Source organism: Lepus europaeus, chromosome 2 (assembly GCF_033115175.1).
Source record: "Lepus europaeus isolate LE1 chromosome 2, mLepTim1.pri, whole genome shotgun sequence".
NCBI classification, from domain to species: Eukaryota; Metazoa; Chordata; class Mammalia; order Lagomorpha; family Leporidae; genus Lepus; species Lepus europaeus.
The window spans coordinates 12,237,426-12,258,467 of NC_084828.1; the positions used below are offsets into that span (position 1 = coordinate 12,237,426).

Below are 21,042 nucleotides of genomic sequence, written 5' to 3' on the forward strand. Positions count from 1 at the left end.
TTAAAAACTTACCATGTTGCCTGGTCTATCTGAGCCAGTATTCAGAATTCTCTGAATACGTGACAAGAACCCACACAGCTTATTAATTTTGGGAAATATTAATAAGTAAGGTCAGTTTTGTAAGGAGGAGTGAATGATGGACAGACAGATGAGAGATGGATGGGTGGATGGGTATAGTTATGATTGCTGTGAACCAGTATCTCACCTGCTGCTCAAACTTACTGAGCTAAGCGCAACGTCACCTTCCCTATGCACCAAGCCCCCTGCGGACCCACCTGTGTGCTGCCTACCTGTCTACCTGATCCCTGGTGTTTTTAGCTTTGCCACCCTACTGCTTTCTTCTGTCCCTGCAGCCTCGGTGTGCATCCTAAGGATCGCGGGGCTGCCCAACTTCTTTCCCGCTGTCGTCCTTGTCTTTGGACGCGGTTCATCGCTCAGAATGACCCTTGCGTCTCCCTCCCAGCCCTTCCTGGGTGGCCCTGTCCATGACTCTGGCCCTTCCACTCAGAGGTCTCATCTCAAGGACCTTCCAGCCCTAAAGTGTGCTCAGGAAATACAGATGCACTAAATTGTATATTTGGTTTCTCATCAATGACCAGGTACAGCAGAAGAGTGTTTTCTTTTTATAGAGCTGGGGTCTGATGCTCTCTGCCACACGATGCTTAGCTTGTTCCAATCACCCCATAAATAAGGACCACTCACCTGTTATATGCCAGGCACTAGAGAGCACTCACCCCCTTAACCCCAGCATTGGTATTTCTCTTTAAAATAGAAAGACTTCCCACCTTATCTTGAGCACTTATCAGCGCTTATATCTTGCTCTCTTGTTGGCGTGTTCGCCTCCCGGTCAGCAGACAGAGCTGCGAGGTTTATGCAGTGTTGGGAGATCTGCCTGTCCACTCGGGAAGGTCTGGGAAAAGGACCTTGAGCCGTCGGCTTTGCCTGTCTGTGTTAGAACAGCACGGGAGAGAGAGGTTCTCAGTGGGAGCCTCAGGGGACTCCTCCTCCGCACGCTGTGTCTTTCTGTTGAGAGGCTGTGATAACAGAGCGGCATATTTCCTTTCAGGTGAGTTCCCTCGGACTGGCTGATGATGCAAGAATGGAGCCGCCGTCCGGGCACTGCCTCCTTCTGCTCGGCACCCTGGGGGTCTTCGCCCTGCAGCGCGGCACCGCGGGGCAGAAGAACAGCACCCTGATTCTCGCCCGGGAAAACGCCATTCGGAACTGCACCTGCTCCGCCGACATCCGGGACTGTGACTACAGTTTGGCCAACCTGATGTGCAGCTGCAAAACGGCCCTGCCCCTGGCGGTGGAGCGAGCCCGCTACCACGGCCGCCTGACCGTCTGGTTCACGGACACGTCCGCCCTGGGCCGCCTGCTGAACTTCACGCTGGTCCAGGACCTGAAGCTCGCCCTGTGCAGCACCAACACCCTCCCCACCGCGTACCTGGCCATCTGTGGGCTGAGGCGGCTCCGCATCAACGCCGAGGGCAAGCAAGCATGGGCAGAGCAGAGCTTACTGATCCGCGGCGGGGACAGGGACGCCGAAGAGAAGGCCCCGCGGCCACACAAAGGCTGGCCGCTGTGTCTGCACATCTCCTTCTTGGACGTGGCTCTCTTCAACAGGGACTCCTCCTTAAAATCATACAGTGTAGAGAACGTCACCAGCACCGCCCACGACTTCCCGGATTTCTCTTACTTTAAGACGTTCCCCGTGGCAAGCAACACAAGCTGTGTCGTCACAGTCATTTACTAACACCGGAACCGTGTCCCGCCTGCACGTGAAATGTGGGGATAAGGCCATGAGATGGGGATCCCTCCTGGAAGGCAGGAAGACCCCATGGGTACCAATATTAACAGCAGCCCTGCTTATCCAAGGGGGATGCGTTTCCAAGCCCCCCAGAGGATACCAGGAAGGGCAGATAGTACCGGGACCTGTAGGTGATATACAAACGTATCAGTGGTAACGCTTCAAATCAGGCACAGTAAGACATGAACAACCATAACTAATGTAAAATAGAACAACTACCCAGTGCATTTACTGAAATAAAATTTAGGGGACTGTGGCTCTCTCTCTCTCTATAGATATATATACACACACACACACATATATGTATATCTTATTGTACTTCCATTGAAGGAAGCACTTTACAACCCCTCCTTGGCACTTCCAAATTGCTAGCATCATTACTCTCGCACTTTGGGGGCTTTATGCAGTAAACCAAGAGTAATTTGAACAAAAGCACTCTGGTACCACCATAGGCAGTTTGATAACTGTGACGGGTAATGGTCACAGGGTGTATAGACTGGACAAAGGGAGCATTCACACCCTGGGCAGGGTGGAAAGGAGTGCCACAAGTTATCATCATGCTACCCAGAACAGTGTGAGGTCTACAATTTATGAACTGTTTATTTCGAGAATTTTCCATTCATTATTTTCAGATTGCCATTGACCATGGGGAACTGAAACCGTCCAAAGAGAACCAAGGGTGAGAGAGAACTTCCGTTTTTATTTAATTTTCAAACAGCATTGCCTGGAACTCCTCTGAGCAGAGAGTGGTGGATCTCGGAGGTTTGGGGGGCTGTGAATTCCACACGATGTTTTCCCAATACCTTGCTGGGGACAGATGCGCTGGGAAGCGGAAGTTTGGAGAGTCTGGGAGGGGAGGGAGGACAGGCATGAGGAGGCTGGACCTCACGGCTAACTGAGGGCACTGGATCACAAAGACAGGGATACAGATGTGACCATTGGAGGATATGAAAAAAAAAGGCATAAATCTCAAAATTCCGAGTGAGCCGGCAGAACCCCAGGAAAAGTTCTTCCCTTCTAGCACCTCTCTCCTTCCCTTCTCTTTCTCGATTCCACCCCATTCCTTCTGCTGCTCCCTCATCTTCCTCTTCCTCTCCTCCTCCTCCTCTCTTTCCAGAAACTAGGATGTAGTCTGGTACCATTACAATCGTATTTGCTTACTCTAAGGGGCTAGCCTGGGAACCTAACGATTATTTATAACACCATTCCAGTCCAGCTCTCTGCTGTGGCCCAGGAGTGCAGTGGAGGATGGCTCAGGTGCTTGGGCCCTGCACCCCATGGGAGACCAGGAGAAGCACCTGGCTCCTGGCTACAGATCAGCCCAGTGTGCTGACCGCAGCACGCCAGCCGCAGTGGCCATTGGGGGGTGAACCAACAGAAAAGGAAGACCTTTCTCTCTGTCTGTCCGTCTGTCTGTCTCTCTCTCTCTCTCACTAACTCTGCCTGTCAAATAATAATTTAAAAAACTTCAAACTGGCAGGCCGGTGCCGTGGCTTAACAGGCTAATCCTCCGCCTTGCGGCGCCGGCACACCGGGTTCTAGTCCCGGTCGGGGCACCGATCCTGTCCCGGTTGTCCCTCTTCCAGGCCAGCTCTCTGCTGTGGCCAGGGAGTGCAGTGGAGGATGGCCCAAGTTCTTGGGCCCTGCACCCCATGGGAGACCAGGATAAGCACCTGGCTCCTGCCATCTGATCAGCATGGTGTGCCGGCCGCAGCGCGCCTACCGCGGCGGCCATTGGAGGGTGAACCGGAGAAGCATCTGGCTCCTGCCATTGGAACAGCGCAGTGCGCCGGCCGCAGCAGCCATTGGAGGGTGAACCAACGGCAAAAAGGAAGACCTTTCTCTCTGTCTCCCTCTACTGTCCACTCTGCCTGTCAAAAATTTTAAAACAACAACAACAACAACAAAAAAAAAAAAAAAAAAAAAAAAAAAAAACTTCAAACTGGCTCATCATCATTGTACATACATTGTACATACAGATGCCCAATTTATCATTAAGTTGGAACATGAAGAATCTGTGACAATTGTGGTCGAAACTTAGAGTGCAGTGAACTTGAAATGTGATTCCATTCATGATACCATAACACTAAGAAATACTTCTATGAGGAGATAACAGGTTGTCCTGGGTTGATGGCATTCATCAAAGATCTCATTCATCACATTATTTTCCTCTAAACCTTAGCATAGAGTAAACCAAAATAACCTGCAATTTCTACATTTGCTTAATTGGTGGGAGATTTGGCCATTCAGGCTAATTAGCATGAGTCCATAATACCAGTGTTCAAACTAGGCAAAATGAAGGCCAAAGTACGAATTTTAATAAAAAGGGATAATGACCACATTGCTGACCTTGAACTTCAGAGGTAACATTAAAGTGATAGACAAAAGGCAAAGAAGGTAGAAAGAGAGGACAAGAAAAGCTAGACAAATAAAAGTGAAAAGATAAATAACAAATATATATATAGATAGATATCACCAGTTACTGAACTTTTATGGATATTTACTAATAAAGCATCAAATTAAATATGTTAGAAATTAATGTCTATCCTTTGGATATCTTCCTTTAGTAGCTTATAATAGTTTCCAAGCTCTTTCATGTATGTTTTAAGTGATTAATATGATAAATCATTGTTGATGAGTAGGATTTAAATCAGTAGAAGATGAATGTTCAGGGCTAATGTTGTGGCAGAACTGGTTAATCCACCACCTGCAACACTGGCATCCCATATCCATATGGGCACCGGTTCGAGTCCTGGCTGCTCCACTTCTGATTTAACTCCTTGTGAAGGGCCTGGAAAAGCAGTAGAAGATGGCCCAAGTCCTTGGGCCTCTGCACCCACATGGGAGACCCGGAAGAAGCTCCTGGCTCCTGGCTTTGGCCTGACCCAGCCCCAGCCATTGCAGCCATTTGGGGAGTGAATCAGTAGATGGAAAATATTTTCTTTCTCTCTCTCTCACTCTCTCTCTCTGTGTCTCTCCATCTTTCAAATAAATAAAATAAATCTTTTTAAAAAATGAAAATTCATTTAATTATAATTTAGAGCTGTTGTTGCCAAGTTTCTGGATCTGTGGTTCATCTTGTGCTGTTATGAGACAAGTAAGGAACAGAGAAAATCCACAGCACAGACATGGAACAAGCGGCACTTGGCACTCAGCACAGTGTCGGAGGGCAGCAGGGAGGGGCCGGGGGTTCACTGGGTGGTCCCTGGATGCACCTAGAAAGCCTGCCGTGGCCTAACTCAAGTGAAGTGTGGCCACTGGAGGGCATGGTGGGGCCAGACCCGATCCCTCAAGCTCATGATGAATTCTGAGCTGTTAAGTGAAATCTAACACTGTTGACATGCCATTCAGCTTGCTCTTATGTTTTAAGTAACAAGCTCTGGGGCAGTAAACCCCATCAGTGGCTCCCACCTGGCCCGGGGCTACGGGGCTACCGTAGCCATTTGTTGCCTCTGGCCAGTGGCGTGCTGGTCAGAGTTTACCCCCAGCTCTCCAGAAAGAGAGCAAGACACAGATACATTTGTACACAATTTGTTAGACATTTTACTGACAGGAAGGGGGTGTAACACAAAGCTTACATAAGCTATGCCCACGATTAATTTTCAAAGAATGCTGTTCACTTGTCACACACTGGCTTTTTGCATGCATTTTCTGCTTCAATAAAAACTTCTAAAAAGAAAAGAAGGCATAATATAGCTAACCCTCATGTAATTATCTTTCAGAACTGACAACCAAGAACATTTTATCACACTTAAGGTTTTTGTTAGTAAGAGAAATAAAACACTAAATTGTTTTAAATTACAAAGAAATGATATGTTTTCTTCATGTTGTTGCTAACAGCGTAGGCACGATGATACTAAGCCCATCACAGCACAGTACCAGCCAGGAGCCATTAGGCAAAAGAAGACAATTTGTTTGCCTTTGAGTTGAATCAATGATTTCACTCATCCGGATCCATATTAGCTACAGGTTGTGATTATCCTCATTATAAGAGTCTGAAAAAGCCATAGGACTTAATCTGATCACTCACGAGAGAGTAAAAAGAAGACCCCAGGATCGAAACGAAGCACTGGAACAAGAGGGAACTTCAAAATATGGGCGGAACGTGGCATGTAAAAGACATGTTTGTTTTGGTGCAAAAGAATGTGAAGCCCAAACATAGTTATTTTGTAACATGTATTTTCATGAACTTTTTAAAGATCTTTTGAATGCATAGATTTGGAATTTTTGCATCCAAATAAATTTATCTTTTAATTCCATGTGCCACCAACTTTTTGAAGTTTCCTTGGAGTCAGAGGCCATTTAGAAGAGACCCGTTGCAGGGGACAGCACTGTGGTATAGTGGATGCCTGCACTGGTTGCGTTGAATATGGGCGCCAGTTTGAATCCCAGCTGCTCCACTTCCGATCCAGCTCTCTGCTGTGGCCTTGGAAAGCAGTGGAAGATGGCCCAAGTCCTTGGGCTCCTGCACCTGCATGGGAGACCCAGAAGAAGCTCCTGGCTCCTGGCTTCAGATTGGTGCAGCTCTGGCCATTGTGGCCAGCTGGGGAGTGAACCAGCAGATGGAAGACCTCTCTCTCTCTCTCTCTCTCTCTCTGCCTCTCCTTCTCTCTGTAACTCTGACTTTCAAATAAACAAATAAATAAATATTTTTTTAAAATGCAAGGTCATTCCTGCATTTTTAAATAAACTGTAGTTACCTCTCACTCAAAAATCATTCCTGCTTTGTATTTGTTTACTGCTCTGTTAGAGTCATTAGGCAGTTTTGTGTCATTTGTATTTCTTCTGGAAAATAATTTTCTGTGGAACTTCAGAGGTATTATCGCTGGGTTGCACATAATATTATCTCATAATTAATTTGGCCTCTTCCTTATGTCTAGTTACACCTGAAGTTATGAGGTGTGTGTGTGTTCTGTGTTATTCCCTTATCAGACTTAGATTTTTCCTTGTCATTCCTATGTTTTGGTTTTCATTTGATTATTTTATAACAGACTAATTTCAGTTTTATCCTCAAATATTCCTACTTCCCACGTGCTTGGAATTGTTTGCTCCTTTTCATCATTTCTGAAGTAGATTATTTTTCTTAATATTCTTGTAATTATAAAATCACAAAACTAGGGGCTGGCTCTGTGGCATAGCAGGCTAGGCCTCTGCCTGTGGTGCCGGCATCTCATATGGGCACTGGTTCGTGTCTGGCTGCTCTTCTGATCCTGCTCTCTGCTGTGGCCTGGGAAAGCAGCGGAGGATGGCCCAGGTTCTTGGGCCTCTACAGCCTTGTGGGAGAGCTGGAGGAAGCTCCTGGCTCCTGGCTTTGGATCAGCCCAGCTCCTGCCATTGTGATCATTTGGGGAGTGAACCAACAGATGGAAGACCCCTCTCTCTGTCTCTCCCTCTGTCTCTGTCTTTAACTCTACCTCTCAAACAAGAAACAAAATTTTTTAAAAAATTTACAAAGTTAGTTTAATGCAATACATTATTATGAGTATCCCTTTAACTGTGTATCAACGTTTATACCTAATAGCAACATTTCTTTTTTTTAAATTTTTTTTAAAATTTTTGACAGGCAGAGTGGACAGTGAGAGAGAGAGACAGAGAGAGAGGTCTTCTTTTGCTGTTGGTTCACCCTCCAATGGCCACCATGGCCGGCGCACTGCGGCCGGCACACTGTGGCCGGCGCACCGCGCTGATCCAAAGCCAGGAGCCAGGTACTTCTCCTGGTCTCCCATGGGGTACAGGGCCCAAGCATTTGGGCCATTCTCCACTGCACTCCTGGGCCACAGCAGAGAGCTGGCCTGGAAGAGGGGCAACCGGGACAGAATCCGGCGCCCCAACCGGGACTAGAACCCAGTGTGCCGGCGCCGCAAGGCGGAGGATTAGCCTTTTGAGATGTGGCGCCGGCCTAATAGCAACATTTCTACTAACTTGCAGGGTTTTTAGTTGGAATGCCGTCGTGGTGCAGCTGGTTGGGCCACCATTTGTGACACTGGCACATGATATGAATGCTGGTTCTAGTCTGGGCTGTGCTTCCAATCCAGCTCCCTGTTAGTGTGTGTGAGAGGGCCGTGGAAGACAGCGTGAGTGCTTGTGCCCCTGCCACTTACGTGGAAGACCTGGATGGAGCGCCAGGCACTAGGGCCCTAGATTTGGCCTGGCCCTGCTCTGGCCATTGCAGCTGTTTGGGGGGTGAACCAGCTGATGCAAAATCTCTCTGTCTCTCCCTCTCAAAGAAATAAATAAATCTTTTTTTAAAAAAAAGAGGAAGAGAAGTAGTGATAGCAACAAAAGATGTTTAAAAAAGAGTTTTTAGGGGTCAGTGCTGTGGCACAGTGGGTTAAGCCTCTGCCTGGGGCGCTGGAATCCCATGTGGGTGCCAGTTCGAGTCCCAGTTGCTCCACTTCTGATCCAGCTCTCTGCTGTGGCCTGGGAAAAGAGTGGAAGATGGCCTAAGTGCTTAGGCCACTGCACCCCATGTGGAAGACCCGGAAGAAGATCCTGACTCCTGGCTTCAGATCAGCCCAGCTCCAGCTGTTGCAGCCAGTTGGACGTGAACCAGTGGATGGAACACCTGTCTCTCTGTTTCCCTCTCTCTGCCTATAACATTGCCTTTCAAATAAATAAATAGACCTTTAAAATTTTTTTTAAATAAAGTTTTTGGATAATTTACAGAGTGATGTAAAAATTTCTTCTTTGAGTCACAGAATCGTGTGATTGTTCATTAATTCCAAGTAGTTAAGTTTGTATTATTATTATTATTATTACATTATTATTATTATTATTATTATTAGGAAGGGTTACTCAACTTTGTGGATCTGGTTTATCACTTACCTTTTGGAGAATATTCCTGTAAAGCCTCTTCTTTGGGGAATTTGTCCAGTTTTTAAACAAATTGTTGGCGGGTTAACAACTGACATTCATAAATGTTTCACTGATTAAACTCGTAATTAAGTACTCTCTGGACAGTACAAAAGTCTCTCTGTCTGAACTTACTGATTACACAAGTATACTTCTGAGAGTTACTGGGGAAAAATGGCATTAAAAGATAAACAGAAGGGCGGGAGTTTGGCCTGGTGGTTAGGCTGCTGGTGAAGAGGCCCGCACCCCACACTGCAGTGCCTGGGTTGGACACCTGTTCTGGCTCCTGACTCCAGCTTCCTGCCAAGGCGCCCCCTAGGAGGCAGCAGGTGACAGGTCAGGTAACTGGGCTGGCCTGGGTTTCTGGCTCCAGGCCTCAGCCAGCCTAGTCCTGGCAATTGTGGGCATTCAGGAAGATGGGAGCACTCCCTCCCCCCCCTCCCCTTTTCTCTCACTGTCTACCCACTTTTCTGGCTAGCAAATAAATAAAAATTTCAAAATGATGTGGGAAAAAGTGATATGTGGATTTTGGTGCCAGAGACTTTGAAATCCATGCATTTTTTTCATAATACACATTTTCATAATTTCATAGTACACATTTGATGACCATTTTTATGCATGGATTCCAAACTTTTTGCACCAAAATAAGCATGTCTTTAATTCCATTTTCCATGAACTTTTTGTAAAAGATTTATTTATTTATTTGAAAAGCAAAGTTACAAAGAGGCAGGGAGAGAGAGAGAGACGTCTTTCATCCACTGGTTCACTCCTCAGATGGGGACAATGGTCAGAGCTGTGCCAATCTGAAGCCAGGAGCCAGGAGCTTCTTCCCAGTCTCCTACAAGGGTGCAGGGGCTCAAGGACTTGGGCCATCTTCTACTGCTTTCCTAGGCCATAGCAGAGAGCTGGATCGGAAGTGGGGCAGCCAGGACTCAAACTGGCACCCAAATGGGATGCCGGCACTGCAGGCAGCGGCTTTACTGGCTACACCATAGCTCCAGCCCCTTCATGAACTTTTAAAAGTATCTTCATATCATTAAAACCTCACAACCTTACCCATTTTTTGGTCAACTGATCCACATGATTCACAAAGCAGCCTATTAACATATTCCACCAGGAACAAAAAGCACGTTGATAAGATTTACTGTCTGCCGGCACCTCGGCTCAATAGGCTAATCCTCCGCCTTGCGGCGCCGGCACACTGGGTTCTAATCCCGGTCGGGGTGCCGGATTCTATCCCAGTTGCCCCTCTTCCAGCTCTCTGCTGTGGCCAGGGAGTGCAGTGGAGGATGGCCCAAGTCCTTGGGCCCTGCACCTGTATGGAGACCAGGATAAGCACCTGGCTCCTGGCTTCGGATCAGCATGGTCTGCAGGCCGCAGCAGCCATTGGAGGGTGAACCAACGGAAAAGGAAGACCTTTCTTTCTCTCTCTCTCTCACTGTCCACTCTGCCTGTCAAAAAAAAAAATTACTGTCCATTTGAAGGTTGTGCTTGTGAATTTAAAACAAAGCAGAAAACATTTGTTTGTTAGGGACAGATACAGAGGAGGCCACAGACTGGCTCAATTACGGCCTGGGTTCTGCTGGATGAATACAACCAAGCAGGCAAGAGGTTGATGCCGTAAGGGGACAGACTGGGAGCTGGCCTTGTAAACCCCAGTGTGGAATCACAGGCAGGAAGGAGTGGGGAGAGAGTGAAAGTGATGGGTTTATTGGGCTGGGGGTAGAGCAAGTGGACTGGACAGGAAGAATGAGGCAGTTACTAGAGAAGATTCCCTAGAACACACAGTGCAGCAATTTGGAGAAGGCTCAAGGTGCAATCATTAAGATAGGCAGAGGTGGCCGGCGCCGTGGCTCAACAGGTAATCCTTCGCCTTGCGGCGCCGGCACACGGGGTTCTAGTCCCGGTCGGGGTACCGATCCTGTCCCGCTTGCCCCTCTTCCAGGCCAGCTCTCTGCTGTGGCCAGGGAGTGCAGTGGAGGATGGCCCAAGTCCTTGGGCCCTACACCCCATGGGAGACCAGGATAAGCACCTGGCTCCTGCCATCGGAACAGTGCGGTGCGCCGGCCGCAGCGCGCTACCGCGGCGGCCATTGGAGGGTGAACCAATGGCAAAAAGGAAGACCTTTCTCTCTGTCTCTCTCTCTCTCACTGTCCACTCTACCTGTCAAAAAAAAAAAAAAAAAAGATAGGCAGAAGTGGAGCTGCAGTACAGTTAATAGAGGTGAGGGTATAGAAGGAAAAGTGCAAGGAAATCATGCAGCCGCAGACTGAAGCCTCTAAGAATGAATGAGGGGATGGGAATTCCTCAAACAACTCTGGAGACTGGCGCTGTGGTGTAGCCATTAAAGCCACTGCAGCACCAGCAACCCATGTGGGCACTGCTCTACTTCCTATCCAGCTCCTTCTTAATGAGCCTGGGAAAGCAGTAGAAGATGGCCCAAGTGCCTGGGCCCCTGCACCCAGGTGGGAGATCCAGAAGAAGCTCAAGGCTCCTAGCTTTGGATCAGCTCAGCTCCAGCCATTGCAGCCATCTGGGGAATGAACCAGAGGATGGAAGATTTTTCAGTTTCTGTCTTTCCCTCTATCTCTGTAACACTGCCTTTTGAATAAAATAAATAATCTCTCTTTTTTTTTTTTCGAAGAGTGATTTCTTTATTTGAAAGACAGAGTTACAGCGATAGAGGTGGAGGAAGGGAGGGAGGGAGGGAGAGAGAGAGAGAGAGAGAGAGCTTCCAAATGCTGGTTCACTTCCCCAGATGGCTGCAATGGCTGATGATGGACCAGGCTGAAGCCAGGAGCCAGGAAATTCATCTGGGTCTCCTACATAGGTGACAGGACCCCAAGCACTTGGGTCATCTTCCACAGCCTTCTTAGCCACATTAGCAGGGAGCTGGATCAGAAATGGAGTAGCCGAGACTTGAATCAGCTGAGGCTTGACCCACTGCACCTCAACCTTGGCACCAGGCAAAACTTTTATAAAAAGAAAGCTTTACTTTTTTTTTTTTTTTTTTTTTTTGACAGGCAGAGTTAGACAGTGAGAGAGACAGAGAGAAAGGTCTTCCGTTGGTTCACCCCCAAATGGCCACCATGGCCAGCGCGCTGCACTGATCCAAAGCCAGGAGCCAGGTGCTTCTCCTGGCCTCCCATGCGGGTGCAGGGCCAAGGACCTGGGCCATCCTCCACTGCACTCCCGGGCCACAGCAGAGAGCTGGACTGGAAGAGGAGCAACCGGGACAGAATCCGGCGCCCCAACCGGGGCTAGAACCGGGAGGGCCGGCACCGCAGGCGGAGGATGAGCCTAGTGAGCTGCAGTGCCGGCCCAGCTTTACTTTTTTAAAGTCAAGTTGTAGTTTTTAACAAATTCAAAGCTGTATTTGATTTTTTCTTTTTTTTAAAAAAAAGATTTATTCATTTATTTAAAAGTCAGAGTTACACAAAGGGAGGAGAGGCAGAGAGAGAGAGAAGTCTTTCATCCACTGGTTCACTCCCCAGATGGCCGTAATGGCCGGAGCTGCGCTGATCTGAAGCCAGGAGCCAGGAGCTTCTTCCAGGTCTCCCACGAGGGTGCAGGGGCCCAAGGACTTGGGCCATCTTCTACCGCTTTCCCAGGCCACAGCAAAGAGCTGGATCGGAAGTGCAGCTGCCCGGCACTGCAGGTGGAGGCTTCACTTGCTACGCCATAGCACTGGTCCCTGATTTTTTCCTATAATTAAATTGCAATCTTACTGTGTATTTATTGTATTACTTTGCTACAGTCCAGAAAACAAGAAGCATTAATTCTTTTATCTTTTATACCCATCTAGGATATTTAAATCCTGTTTTCTTCAGTAATGTGTCCACTTTTAATTGTTTTTTTCCAAGAGGACAGATAGCAATGTATTAACACTGATCCAAAACAGGTGATAAGTGAGTTCTTTTAGAAGGCATTACACTGCTGTTTCTCTTTCAGTTTTTTTTTTCTTTTATTTGAAAGGTAGAGTTATAGACAGACAGAGAGAGAGAGAGAGAGAGAGAGAGAGAGAGAGAGAGAGAGAAAGGTCTTCCTTCAGTTGGTTCACTTCCCAAATGGCCGCAATGGCCGGTGCTGCACCGATCCGAAGCCAGGAGCTTCTTCCTGGTCTCTGGTCTCCCAGATGGGTGCAGGAGCCCAAACATTTGGGCCATCCTCCACTGCCCTCCTGGGCCACAGCAGAGAGCTGGACTGGAAGAGAAGCAACCGGGACTGGAACTGGGCGCCTATACGGGATGCCAGCGCTGCAGGCGGAGGATTAACCAAGTGAGCCACGGTGCTGGCCCTTCTCTTTCAGTTCTTAGAGACCCATGTAAAGTGTCCGTTGTGAATTTAACACGCATATCTTATCCACACTACAAATTTCACCCTTTCACCTAGTAACACAGAAGATTCAAAATGCTGCACTGGTTAAAATGATTTCAGGGCTGGCGTCGCCCCCGCCGGCGAGGGGCTGCGCTATGCCGAGTACGTGCCGCCCTCGGCCAAACGGCCCGACGCCGAGATCGACCACGGCCTGGCAAGAAGTTTGATAGCTGTAGGATTGGGTGTTGCAGCTTTTGCATTTGCAGGTCGCTATGCATTTCAGATCTGGAAACCTTTAGAACAAGTAATCACAGAAGCAACAAGAAAGATTTCAACTCCTAGCTTTTCATCCTACTATAAAGGAGGATTTGAACAGAAAATGAGTAGGCGAGAAGCTAGTCTTATTTTAGGTGTAAGCCCATCTGCTGGTAAGGCCAAGATTAGAACAGCTCACAGGAGAATCATGATTTTGAATCACCCAGATAAAGGAGGATCACCTTACCTAGCTACTAAAATAAACGAAGCAAAAGATTTGTTAGAAGCAACCACCAAGCATTGATTGATGCTGAAGAATTATACTGAAGGAAACAAAAGAGGACACTGAAAGGAAAAAAGATGTGCAAATTAGTCTAAAATATGTATGTTGACCAGACTTTTCTTTTGGCATTAAGCTCTATAGCAATAAAATATTGATAGCCTTGTTATGTCAGTCCTAAATCCAGTATGACCATCAGAAATGCAATTGAGATTTCTGAGCAATGAGTAGAAATTTTCTTACTGTTTTATGTTTGTGCCCTCATTTTTTCTTGTTTCTCCATAGGAATGGGCTTTGCCTAACTAAGGTCCTCAAATCAAATACTTGCTGCCATCTCATGGGGAAATTACTTGAAAACAGTGGAATTTACTAAAAGGTGTTCTGTAAAATAGTAGTTAGAACTTGAAGAATGCTGCTGTCATACCCTCAGCTGAAGCATGAGAACGTGGAGAGCTATTAAAATGATGGAAACATTACCAAAATAAGGCTAAAAAGAACTGGGGAAAGCTGACTATAGTCTTCTAGCACTGTATATTTATTCCACCTATGATGTGTAAAGCACCATGTGAGTCCTCTGAGAGTTAAAAATATGAGCCAGTCATGGATCCTGACCCAAAAGATCTTATATTTAGAGGAAGGGTTAAGCATGTAGGTAGAGAGGTACAGATAAGTTAAACAACAAAGTAACTTAAAATGAGTGCATGGTAGGAGGAGGGGGAGTCTTCATGGAGTAATTAGCATCGCGCTAGGCTTTAAGAAAAAATAAGATACCACTATGGTTGAGTCACTATTTCTGAACAGAATTAATAGAAATGGATCTTATCCATTAGCATGATTAGGGTATAAAAGTATTTTATACTTTTATAAATGTATAAATGTATTAAAAGGTAGGAATGGACAAAAGTGGTCATGAAAGGCCAGCATTAAGTTGCTTTCTCCAAAGGTGAGAAAACAGATTCAGAAGGAAGTGCAACATTTCCCAATATCTTAGAAATCCTGGGCTCAGTCCAGGGAAACAGAATGACTATTTCACCTAAAAATATGTATTAACGTCCTAGATGCAATTTCAACTTACACCATCTCATAATTTAGGAGTTCTCAAGCTTTGCACTGTTGACATGTGGGCTTGATAATTCTTGGGGTGCTCTCTTGTGCATTGTATATGATTAGCAACATGTTTGGCCTATTAACAACTAGATTAGTACAGGTTACATATCCACCACCAAAAATGCTTGAAACTGAAGCCCTTTAGATTTCTAATTCATCAATAATCATCTATACATACTGTGATATTAGAGATGGGATGCTTTGGAAAAAATACATGCACTGAATAAACCTAAGAAAATTAAAGGCTCTGGACTAGCCTTTTATGTTACATTATTCCAGGTTCAGCAGGACTGAACACTTTTGGCCAAGCCCCAAGTAAAGCTGTCATTCCTGATAAGGCTGTGTTGGCTGGTGCTGTCACAGATGTGCCACTCCTGGATGTCACTCCCCTCTCTGGGTATTGAGACCAGGAGGTGTCTTCACCAAACTTATTAACAAGAACACCACTATTCCAACCATGAGCCAGGTATTTTTCTACTGCTGCCGTTGGGCAGACTCAAGTTGAGATTAAAGTATGTTGGGGGAGAGAGAGAGGGCTGGAGACAACAAACTTATTGGACCATTCACTTTGATTAGAATTCCTCCAATACCCCAAGAAGTCCCACAGATTAAAGTTATATTTGACATTGATGCCACTGGGATTGTACATGTTTCTACCAAAGATAAGGACATAGGATGCAAGCTGCTAATTGTAATCCAGTCTTTGGGTGGATTAAGCAAAGGTGACATTGAAAATAGGGTTAAAAATGCAGAGATGTATTGTGAGAAAGACCAGTGAACGAATTGATATGGCTGAAAGAATCACTCATGACACACCTAGATTGCCGATGAGTGCAACAAGCTAAAAGAGATTCCTAAAATGAGGGCGCTCCTTGCTTGAAAAGACAGTGAAACAGGAGAAAACAGGCAGGCAGCATCACATCTTCCCTTCAGTAGACGTCATTAAAGCTCTCCAAAATGGTATACAAAAAGATAGTATCCAAGTGAGAAGGCTCTGGAAGCTCTGGCACTGGGGAACAAAAAGATGAAAAAGAGGAGATGCAGTGATAACAGAAGTAAATTTTGAAGTCAGAAGTACAGCATACAGTGAAGCAACTTCCTGCACAGAAATGAACAAACTTCAGTCTTTTCACTGTTTTTGTAGTATTCTCTATATAGTTTAATATATAAATTAAGACTGTTATTAGCTAACAGTCATTTAATGGGTGACAATTGCAATAGTATAGCATTCACAATGTTCCGTCCTTAGCCTATCGTCACTTTCTTTAGCTGCATGTAAAAGTGAGGACAGTACAATTTAATGAACATTATAAAGACTTCATTATTGTACACGAGATGTACATGCAATGTGAAGATAACCAAAGATCTAGAATTAGAATGTATGGGGATGAGATCCTAAGTTAGAAGTACTGCTGTATCAGCCAGTGTATAAATGGGGTCCTTTAATTGAGACCTTACAAGATAAGCAAGTAGCTGTGCCATGTTTGTGAGTGTGGCAGAAGAAGCTACATGAATGAACAACAAAGTAGAAATGAAGCTCCCTAAGTTTCCCTAAGGAACACTGCTCTAGCTACCTAGGGGTCTGTGTCCTGGCACCTGCATCTTTGATGATGATTGTTTTGGGTCCATTCTGAGTTGAATTTTATGTTTCATATTTATGTATAAAAAATAAACATCCATTCATGATGAAAAAAAAAATAAAATGATTTCAGCTGCTCATTTTCCCAAAAATATTCAGAGAAAAGGTTTTTAATGGGGACACTCTGGACCTGTTCATTGGAATCATCTTTCAGGAAAATGGTCTGCCTCAATCCTAGAAAGCCTTACACATTTTTTAGATAAAGATTTATTTATTTGAAAGGCAGAGACACAAAGAGAGAAGGAGAAAGAGAGAGAGAGAGAGAGAGAGAGAGAGAGAGAGAGAGAGAGAGAGAGATCTTCCACCTGCTGGTTCACTTCCCAATGGGAAGTTTCAGAAAATGAAAGAATGACTCTCACAGCTGAATGTCCAGTACATTAAGGGGTTGAGTGATTGCCATCTGGGGAAACAGATGTGGCCAAAGTATTTGCAAAGTAGTAACTCAAGGGGCAGGTGTTATGCTGCAGATTAAGCCAAAGCTTGGGACACCCACATTGCATAACAGAGTGTCTGGTTCAAGTCCTGGCTATTCCATGGTTCTGATCCAGCTTCCTGCTAATACTCCTGGAAGACCATGGACGGGGGCCCAAATATTCGCCACCCACCTGGAAGACCCAGACAGAGTTCTTGGCTCCTGGATTTGGCTTGGCCCAGCCCTAGCTGTTACAGGCATTAGTGTGATAAACCAGCAGATGGGAAATCTCTCTCTTTCTCTCTCTCAATTCTGTCTTTCAAATAAATAAATAAATAAATCTTCTAAAAATATAGTAACTTGGGGCTGGCACTGTGGTGCAGAGGGTTAAAGCCCCAGCCTGCAGCACTGGCATCCCATATGGGCACTGGTTCGAGTCCCGGCTGCTCCTCTTCCAATCCAGCTCTCTGCTGTGGCCTTGGAAAGCAGGAGAAGATGGTCCAGACTTGGGCCCCTCCACCCACAAGAAGAAAGCTGCTGGCTCCTGGTTACAAATTGGCTCAGCTCTGGCCGATGCAGTCATTTCGGGAATGAACCAGCAGATGGAAGATCTCTCTCTCTCTCTCTGCCTCTACCTCTCTCACTCTTTCAAATAAATAAAATAAATCTTTAAAAAAATTTTTTAAAAATATAGTAACTTGAAAAATTCTGGATCTACTAAACCTGGACTGAATCAATGTTAATGGTTTGGTAGAAAGATGATGTTGCTGCATTAGAACCAGTGGTTACATTTTGCCCGAATGAGAGACAAGTAATTTAGAAATTTTGTAACATTTTTAGCACACCCATTCCTATGCTCGGGACACAGGTCTGTGTGTCTATTTATTTGAAAGTTCCTTGTATTAGCTATACACTTGTCTGAGAACAGATTTTCCTCATTTTTTTTCCTGCTACTTAAATGCCTGCCTATGAGGACATCTGTGTGGATAGATTTAAAAAAGAAAATGTTCTTCATTGACTTCTGGTAAACTTTAAAACATTATGTAATTTATCTGGGTAAAATTAGCAGTGCTTTAACATTAAAACAACCTCTAGTTATTGTGTTAGACTTCTTTGGCCATAGGTTATTTGTTTCTAGAGCGTTTTCATGCAAGTGAACTTGACTCATTTTAAGCACGTACACACAGACACACACAATCCCATAAACATCATCACCAACAACAGCACAGAAAGCAAAATTTATTAAAAGGATCCCGGGGCATCTAAGGGAATCCAGACAGGAGTCGAGTCCAGCTTCTGGGAGGGCCAGCACGAGCACCTGGAGAGGAACCAGAACACTCTGTCCTCTTCTGCTCTCTGGCGCGGCCGCTCCACCCGCTCTTGCTGCAGCAACGTAGTCTCGGCTCCTGAGTTGACATCATAATTTATAGCTTCTCTATATGGCACTGAGTCCATTGCATTTCCAGGACAACCAGAAACTGACTGTCTCCATGCCCAGTACAAAACGCTGGAGAATCCAATTGGCTTCCATTGGATCAGCCAATGCAGTCACCAGGCTCCCTGCCTTGCTGAGGGGCCTCTCCCTAGAGGAGGCAGCTCCCATAGGGTGTGTGTGTGTGTGTCTATTACTACTTCAAGAACTTACCTGTTAGGGACTAGCATTATGGTGCAGCAGGTTAAATCTCTGCCTGCAACAGTGGCATTCCATACGGGCGCCGGTTTGAGTCCCAGCTGCTCCACTTCTCATCCAGCTCCCTGCTAATGTGCCTGGAAAAGCAGTGGAGGATGGCCCAAGTGCTTGGGTCCCTGTGCTCACATGGGAGGGATGGATGGAGTTCAACGCTCCTGGCTTGTTGCAGCCATCTGGGGAGTAAACCAGTGGGTGGATGAGCTCTAACTCTGCCTTTCAAATAGATAAATAAAAAAGAAAAACCTCATCTTTCTCAGTTACTTATAACAAATACAGGTACACTGAGATCATGTCCAGAGTTACAGCTTTGGAAGAAAAAAAAGAATTTCTAGATCAGGAATTCCTGCACTATTAGATTTCACCTGTCAATTTAACATTTTAAAAGATAAAATTGGGAGGACTCGTGGCTTTCACTACTTTCTGGTTTTCCAGGTAAAAACACAAACTCAAACACACTGCTCTATAGTATTATTATTTACAAGAATTACAAGAGGTTTTCTCTTCTTAACACTAAAGAGAAAGAAAGACAATCTCAGAGCAAAGGACCATTTTATTCTAAGAAAGGCCATCCGGCTTCTCTGTCCGACAGGCTGTCCTTTCTCTTCCCATTTGGCTTTTGATCCAGGAAAACTTTTCATGGTTTTGGAGAATGAATTTGGTAACCACCGTTCCAGGTTACAAGATCTAAGACTGGGCCGGCACTGTGGCTTAACAGGCTAATCCTCCGCCTTGCGGCGCCGGCACACCAGGTTCTAGTCCCGGTCGGGGCGCAGGATTCTATCCCGGTTGCCCCTCTTCCAGGCCAGCTCTCTGCTATGGCCCGGGAAGGCAGTGGAGGATGGCCTAAGTCCTTGGGCCCTGCACCTGCATGGGAGACCAGAAGCACCTGGCTCCTGGCTTCGGATCAGCGAGATGCGCCGGCCGCAGCGGCCATTGGAAGGTGAACCAGCGGCAAAAAAGGAAGACCTTTGACCTTTCTCTGTCTGTCTCTCTCTCACTATCCACTCTGCCTGTCAAAAAAAAAAAAAAAAAAAAAGATCTAAGACTGAATTAGCAAACCAAGTTAGTTTGCCTATTATGTCTGAATTTGTGAGTCAATTAATACACGGAAGGTTACATTTTGATGAGAAAAAAAACTAATAGGAATTATTGACTGGAAAGATGACTTTTGGAAAAGGATTAGCTTATTCATTCAAGTAAAAAGTCCAGTGCAACAGTTTCATGTAAGCAGTCTTTGCCCAGAATACTGATGGCCCGCCACAGTAAAGGGTTACGGTATGCTATATTAATGAACAAACTAGCTTGCTATTCAAAGCATTGAAGAACTTTATCAGTCTATTTCTGGTGATAAACTGCCTGACGGGCAACTGGAGCAGCTGTTCAGTTTCAGGAATCTCATTTCCACAAGGTCTATAACTCTTTGGTTTGCTTGGGCTGTAAGGTAATAACTTGCATATGTTTAATGTTGCCTTTTTTATCACCTGAATTGGTAGACCAGCAAGGTAATAAACACATTTGCTGTTTTCCAATGTTTTGGCTTTTATTTTTTATTTATTTGAGAGCAGGGTTGTGGGGGGAGAGAGAGGGAGAGAGCAAGCAAGTGCTCCCATCTGCTATTTCAGGCCCCAGATTCCTACAACTGGGACTGGAGTTGGGAGCCAGGAACTCAATCTAGATCTCCCATGGGTGGCAGGAACCCAGCTACTGGAGGCATCACTGCCCCCAGGAAGCTGGACTCAGAAGCTGATTTGGATGGAACCTAGGTACTCTGATATGGGACATGAATGCCCTAGCTGGCCCCTGTCCACCTCTTGTTCACTCTTATATGACAAGTGTCCCTCCCTCTGTCCAGTCACCACTTTTATAGTGGGAGATGTTTTTGAAGGTTTAGGCCAACCTATTAGCAGTCTCTGCTTCTGCCCTTGTGTCTGTCACTTCTTTACCCTGATCACCTCACTACAAACCTTCCCGGCTCAGCTGTCTGGAGGCTGACCAGGCAGGATTTGAATCTTCTGTGATTGGAAATGGGAGATCAATCGCACCGATGGAACATTCTATTGGAATCACGACTTCATCCAGTGCTACGTGGCCAGAATTTAAGAACTGAGAACAACGTGAGTGTAATGGAAGGCAAACGTTAAGTCTTCTGCTATCTGGAGGAAGATGTTAGGTGTTCTCGGCTCTGAAGCTGCGTCCCAGCGGACGGATATCAAATCCAATAGAAGCCACAACAGACAAGAGGCAGAGGCGGATAAAACAGAATTTCCTGGACAGCTTGGGACTTTCTGCTTCAATTTAGATCCCAGTGAGGTTTGTTATTATTATTTGAGAGGCATACACACACATACAGAGAGTTCTCATCTGCTGGTTCACTCCATAAACACCCACAACGGCCAGGGTTGGGCCAGGCTGAAGCCAGGAGATAAGGACTCAATCCAACTATTTGCTGCTTCCCAGGGTCGACCCTGGTAGGAAGCCGGAGTTGTGAGCAGAAGCTGGGACTGGTACCTAAGCATTCTTACATCGAACAGTGGTCTTTTTTCTAAGAGTTATTTTATTTGAAAGGCAGAGTTATGGAGAGGGAGAGACCTTCCACTTGCCAGTTCACTCCCCAAAGGCTCGCAACAGCAGGACAGGGCCAGGTCGAAGTCAAGAACTTCTTCCTAGTCTCCCTCACGGG

At 45.8% G+C, this 21,042-nt stretch overlaps 2 protein-coding genes across 2 annotated transcripts; both read left to right on the top strand.

Annotated features, from left to right (window-relative positions):
• Positions 1–1,099: 1,099 nt before the first annotated feature.
• EPCIP (exosomal polycystin 1 interacting protein) lies at positions 1,100–1,756 on the top strand. The gene has a single exon (XM_062175411.1). It carries the CDS (start codon positions 1,100–1,102, stop codon positions 1,754–1,756), a length of 657 nt encoding a protein of 218 aa, XP_062031395.1.
• A 2,349-nt stretch (positions 1,757–4,105) lies between these two features.
• On the top strand, positions 4,106–14,864 carry LOC133746706 (dnaJ homolog subfamily C member 15-like). The gene is made up of 2 exons (XM_062174944.1): positions 4,106–4,173; positions 13,100–14,864. Exons 1-2 carry the CDS (start codon positions 4,106–4,108, stop codon positions 13,536–13,538), a joined length of 507 nt encoding a protein of 168 aa, XP_062030928.1. The 3' UTR covers positions 13,539–14,864.
• The last annotated feature ends 6,178 nt before the right edge of the window (positions 14,865–21,042 follow it).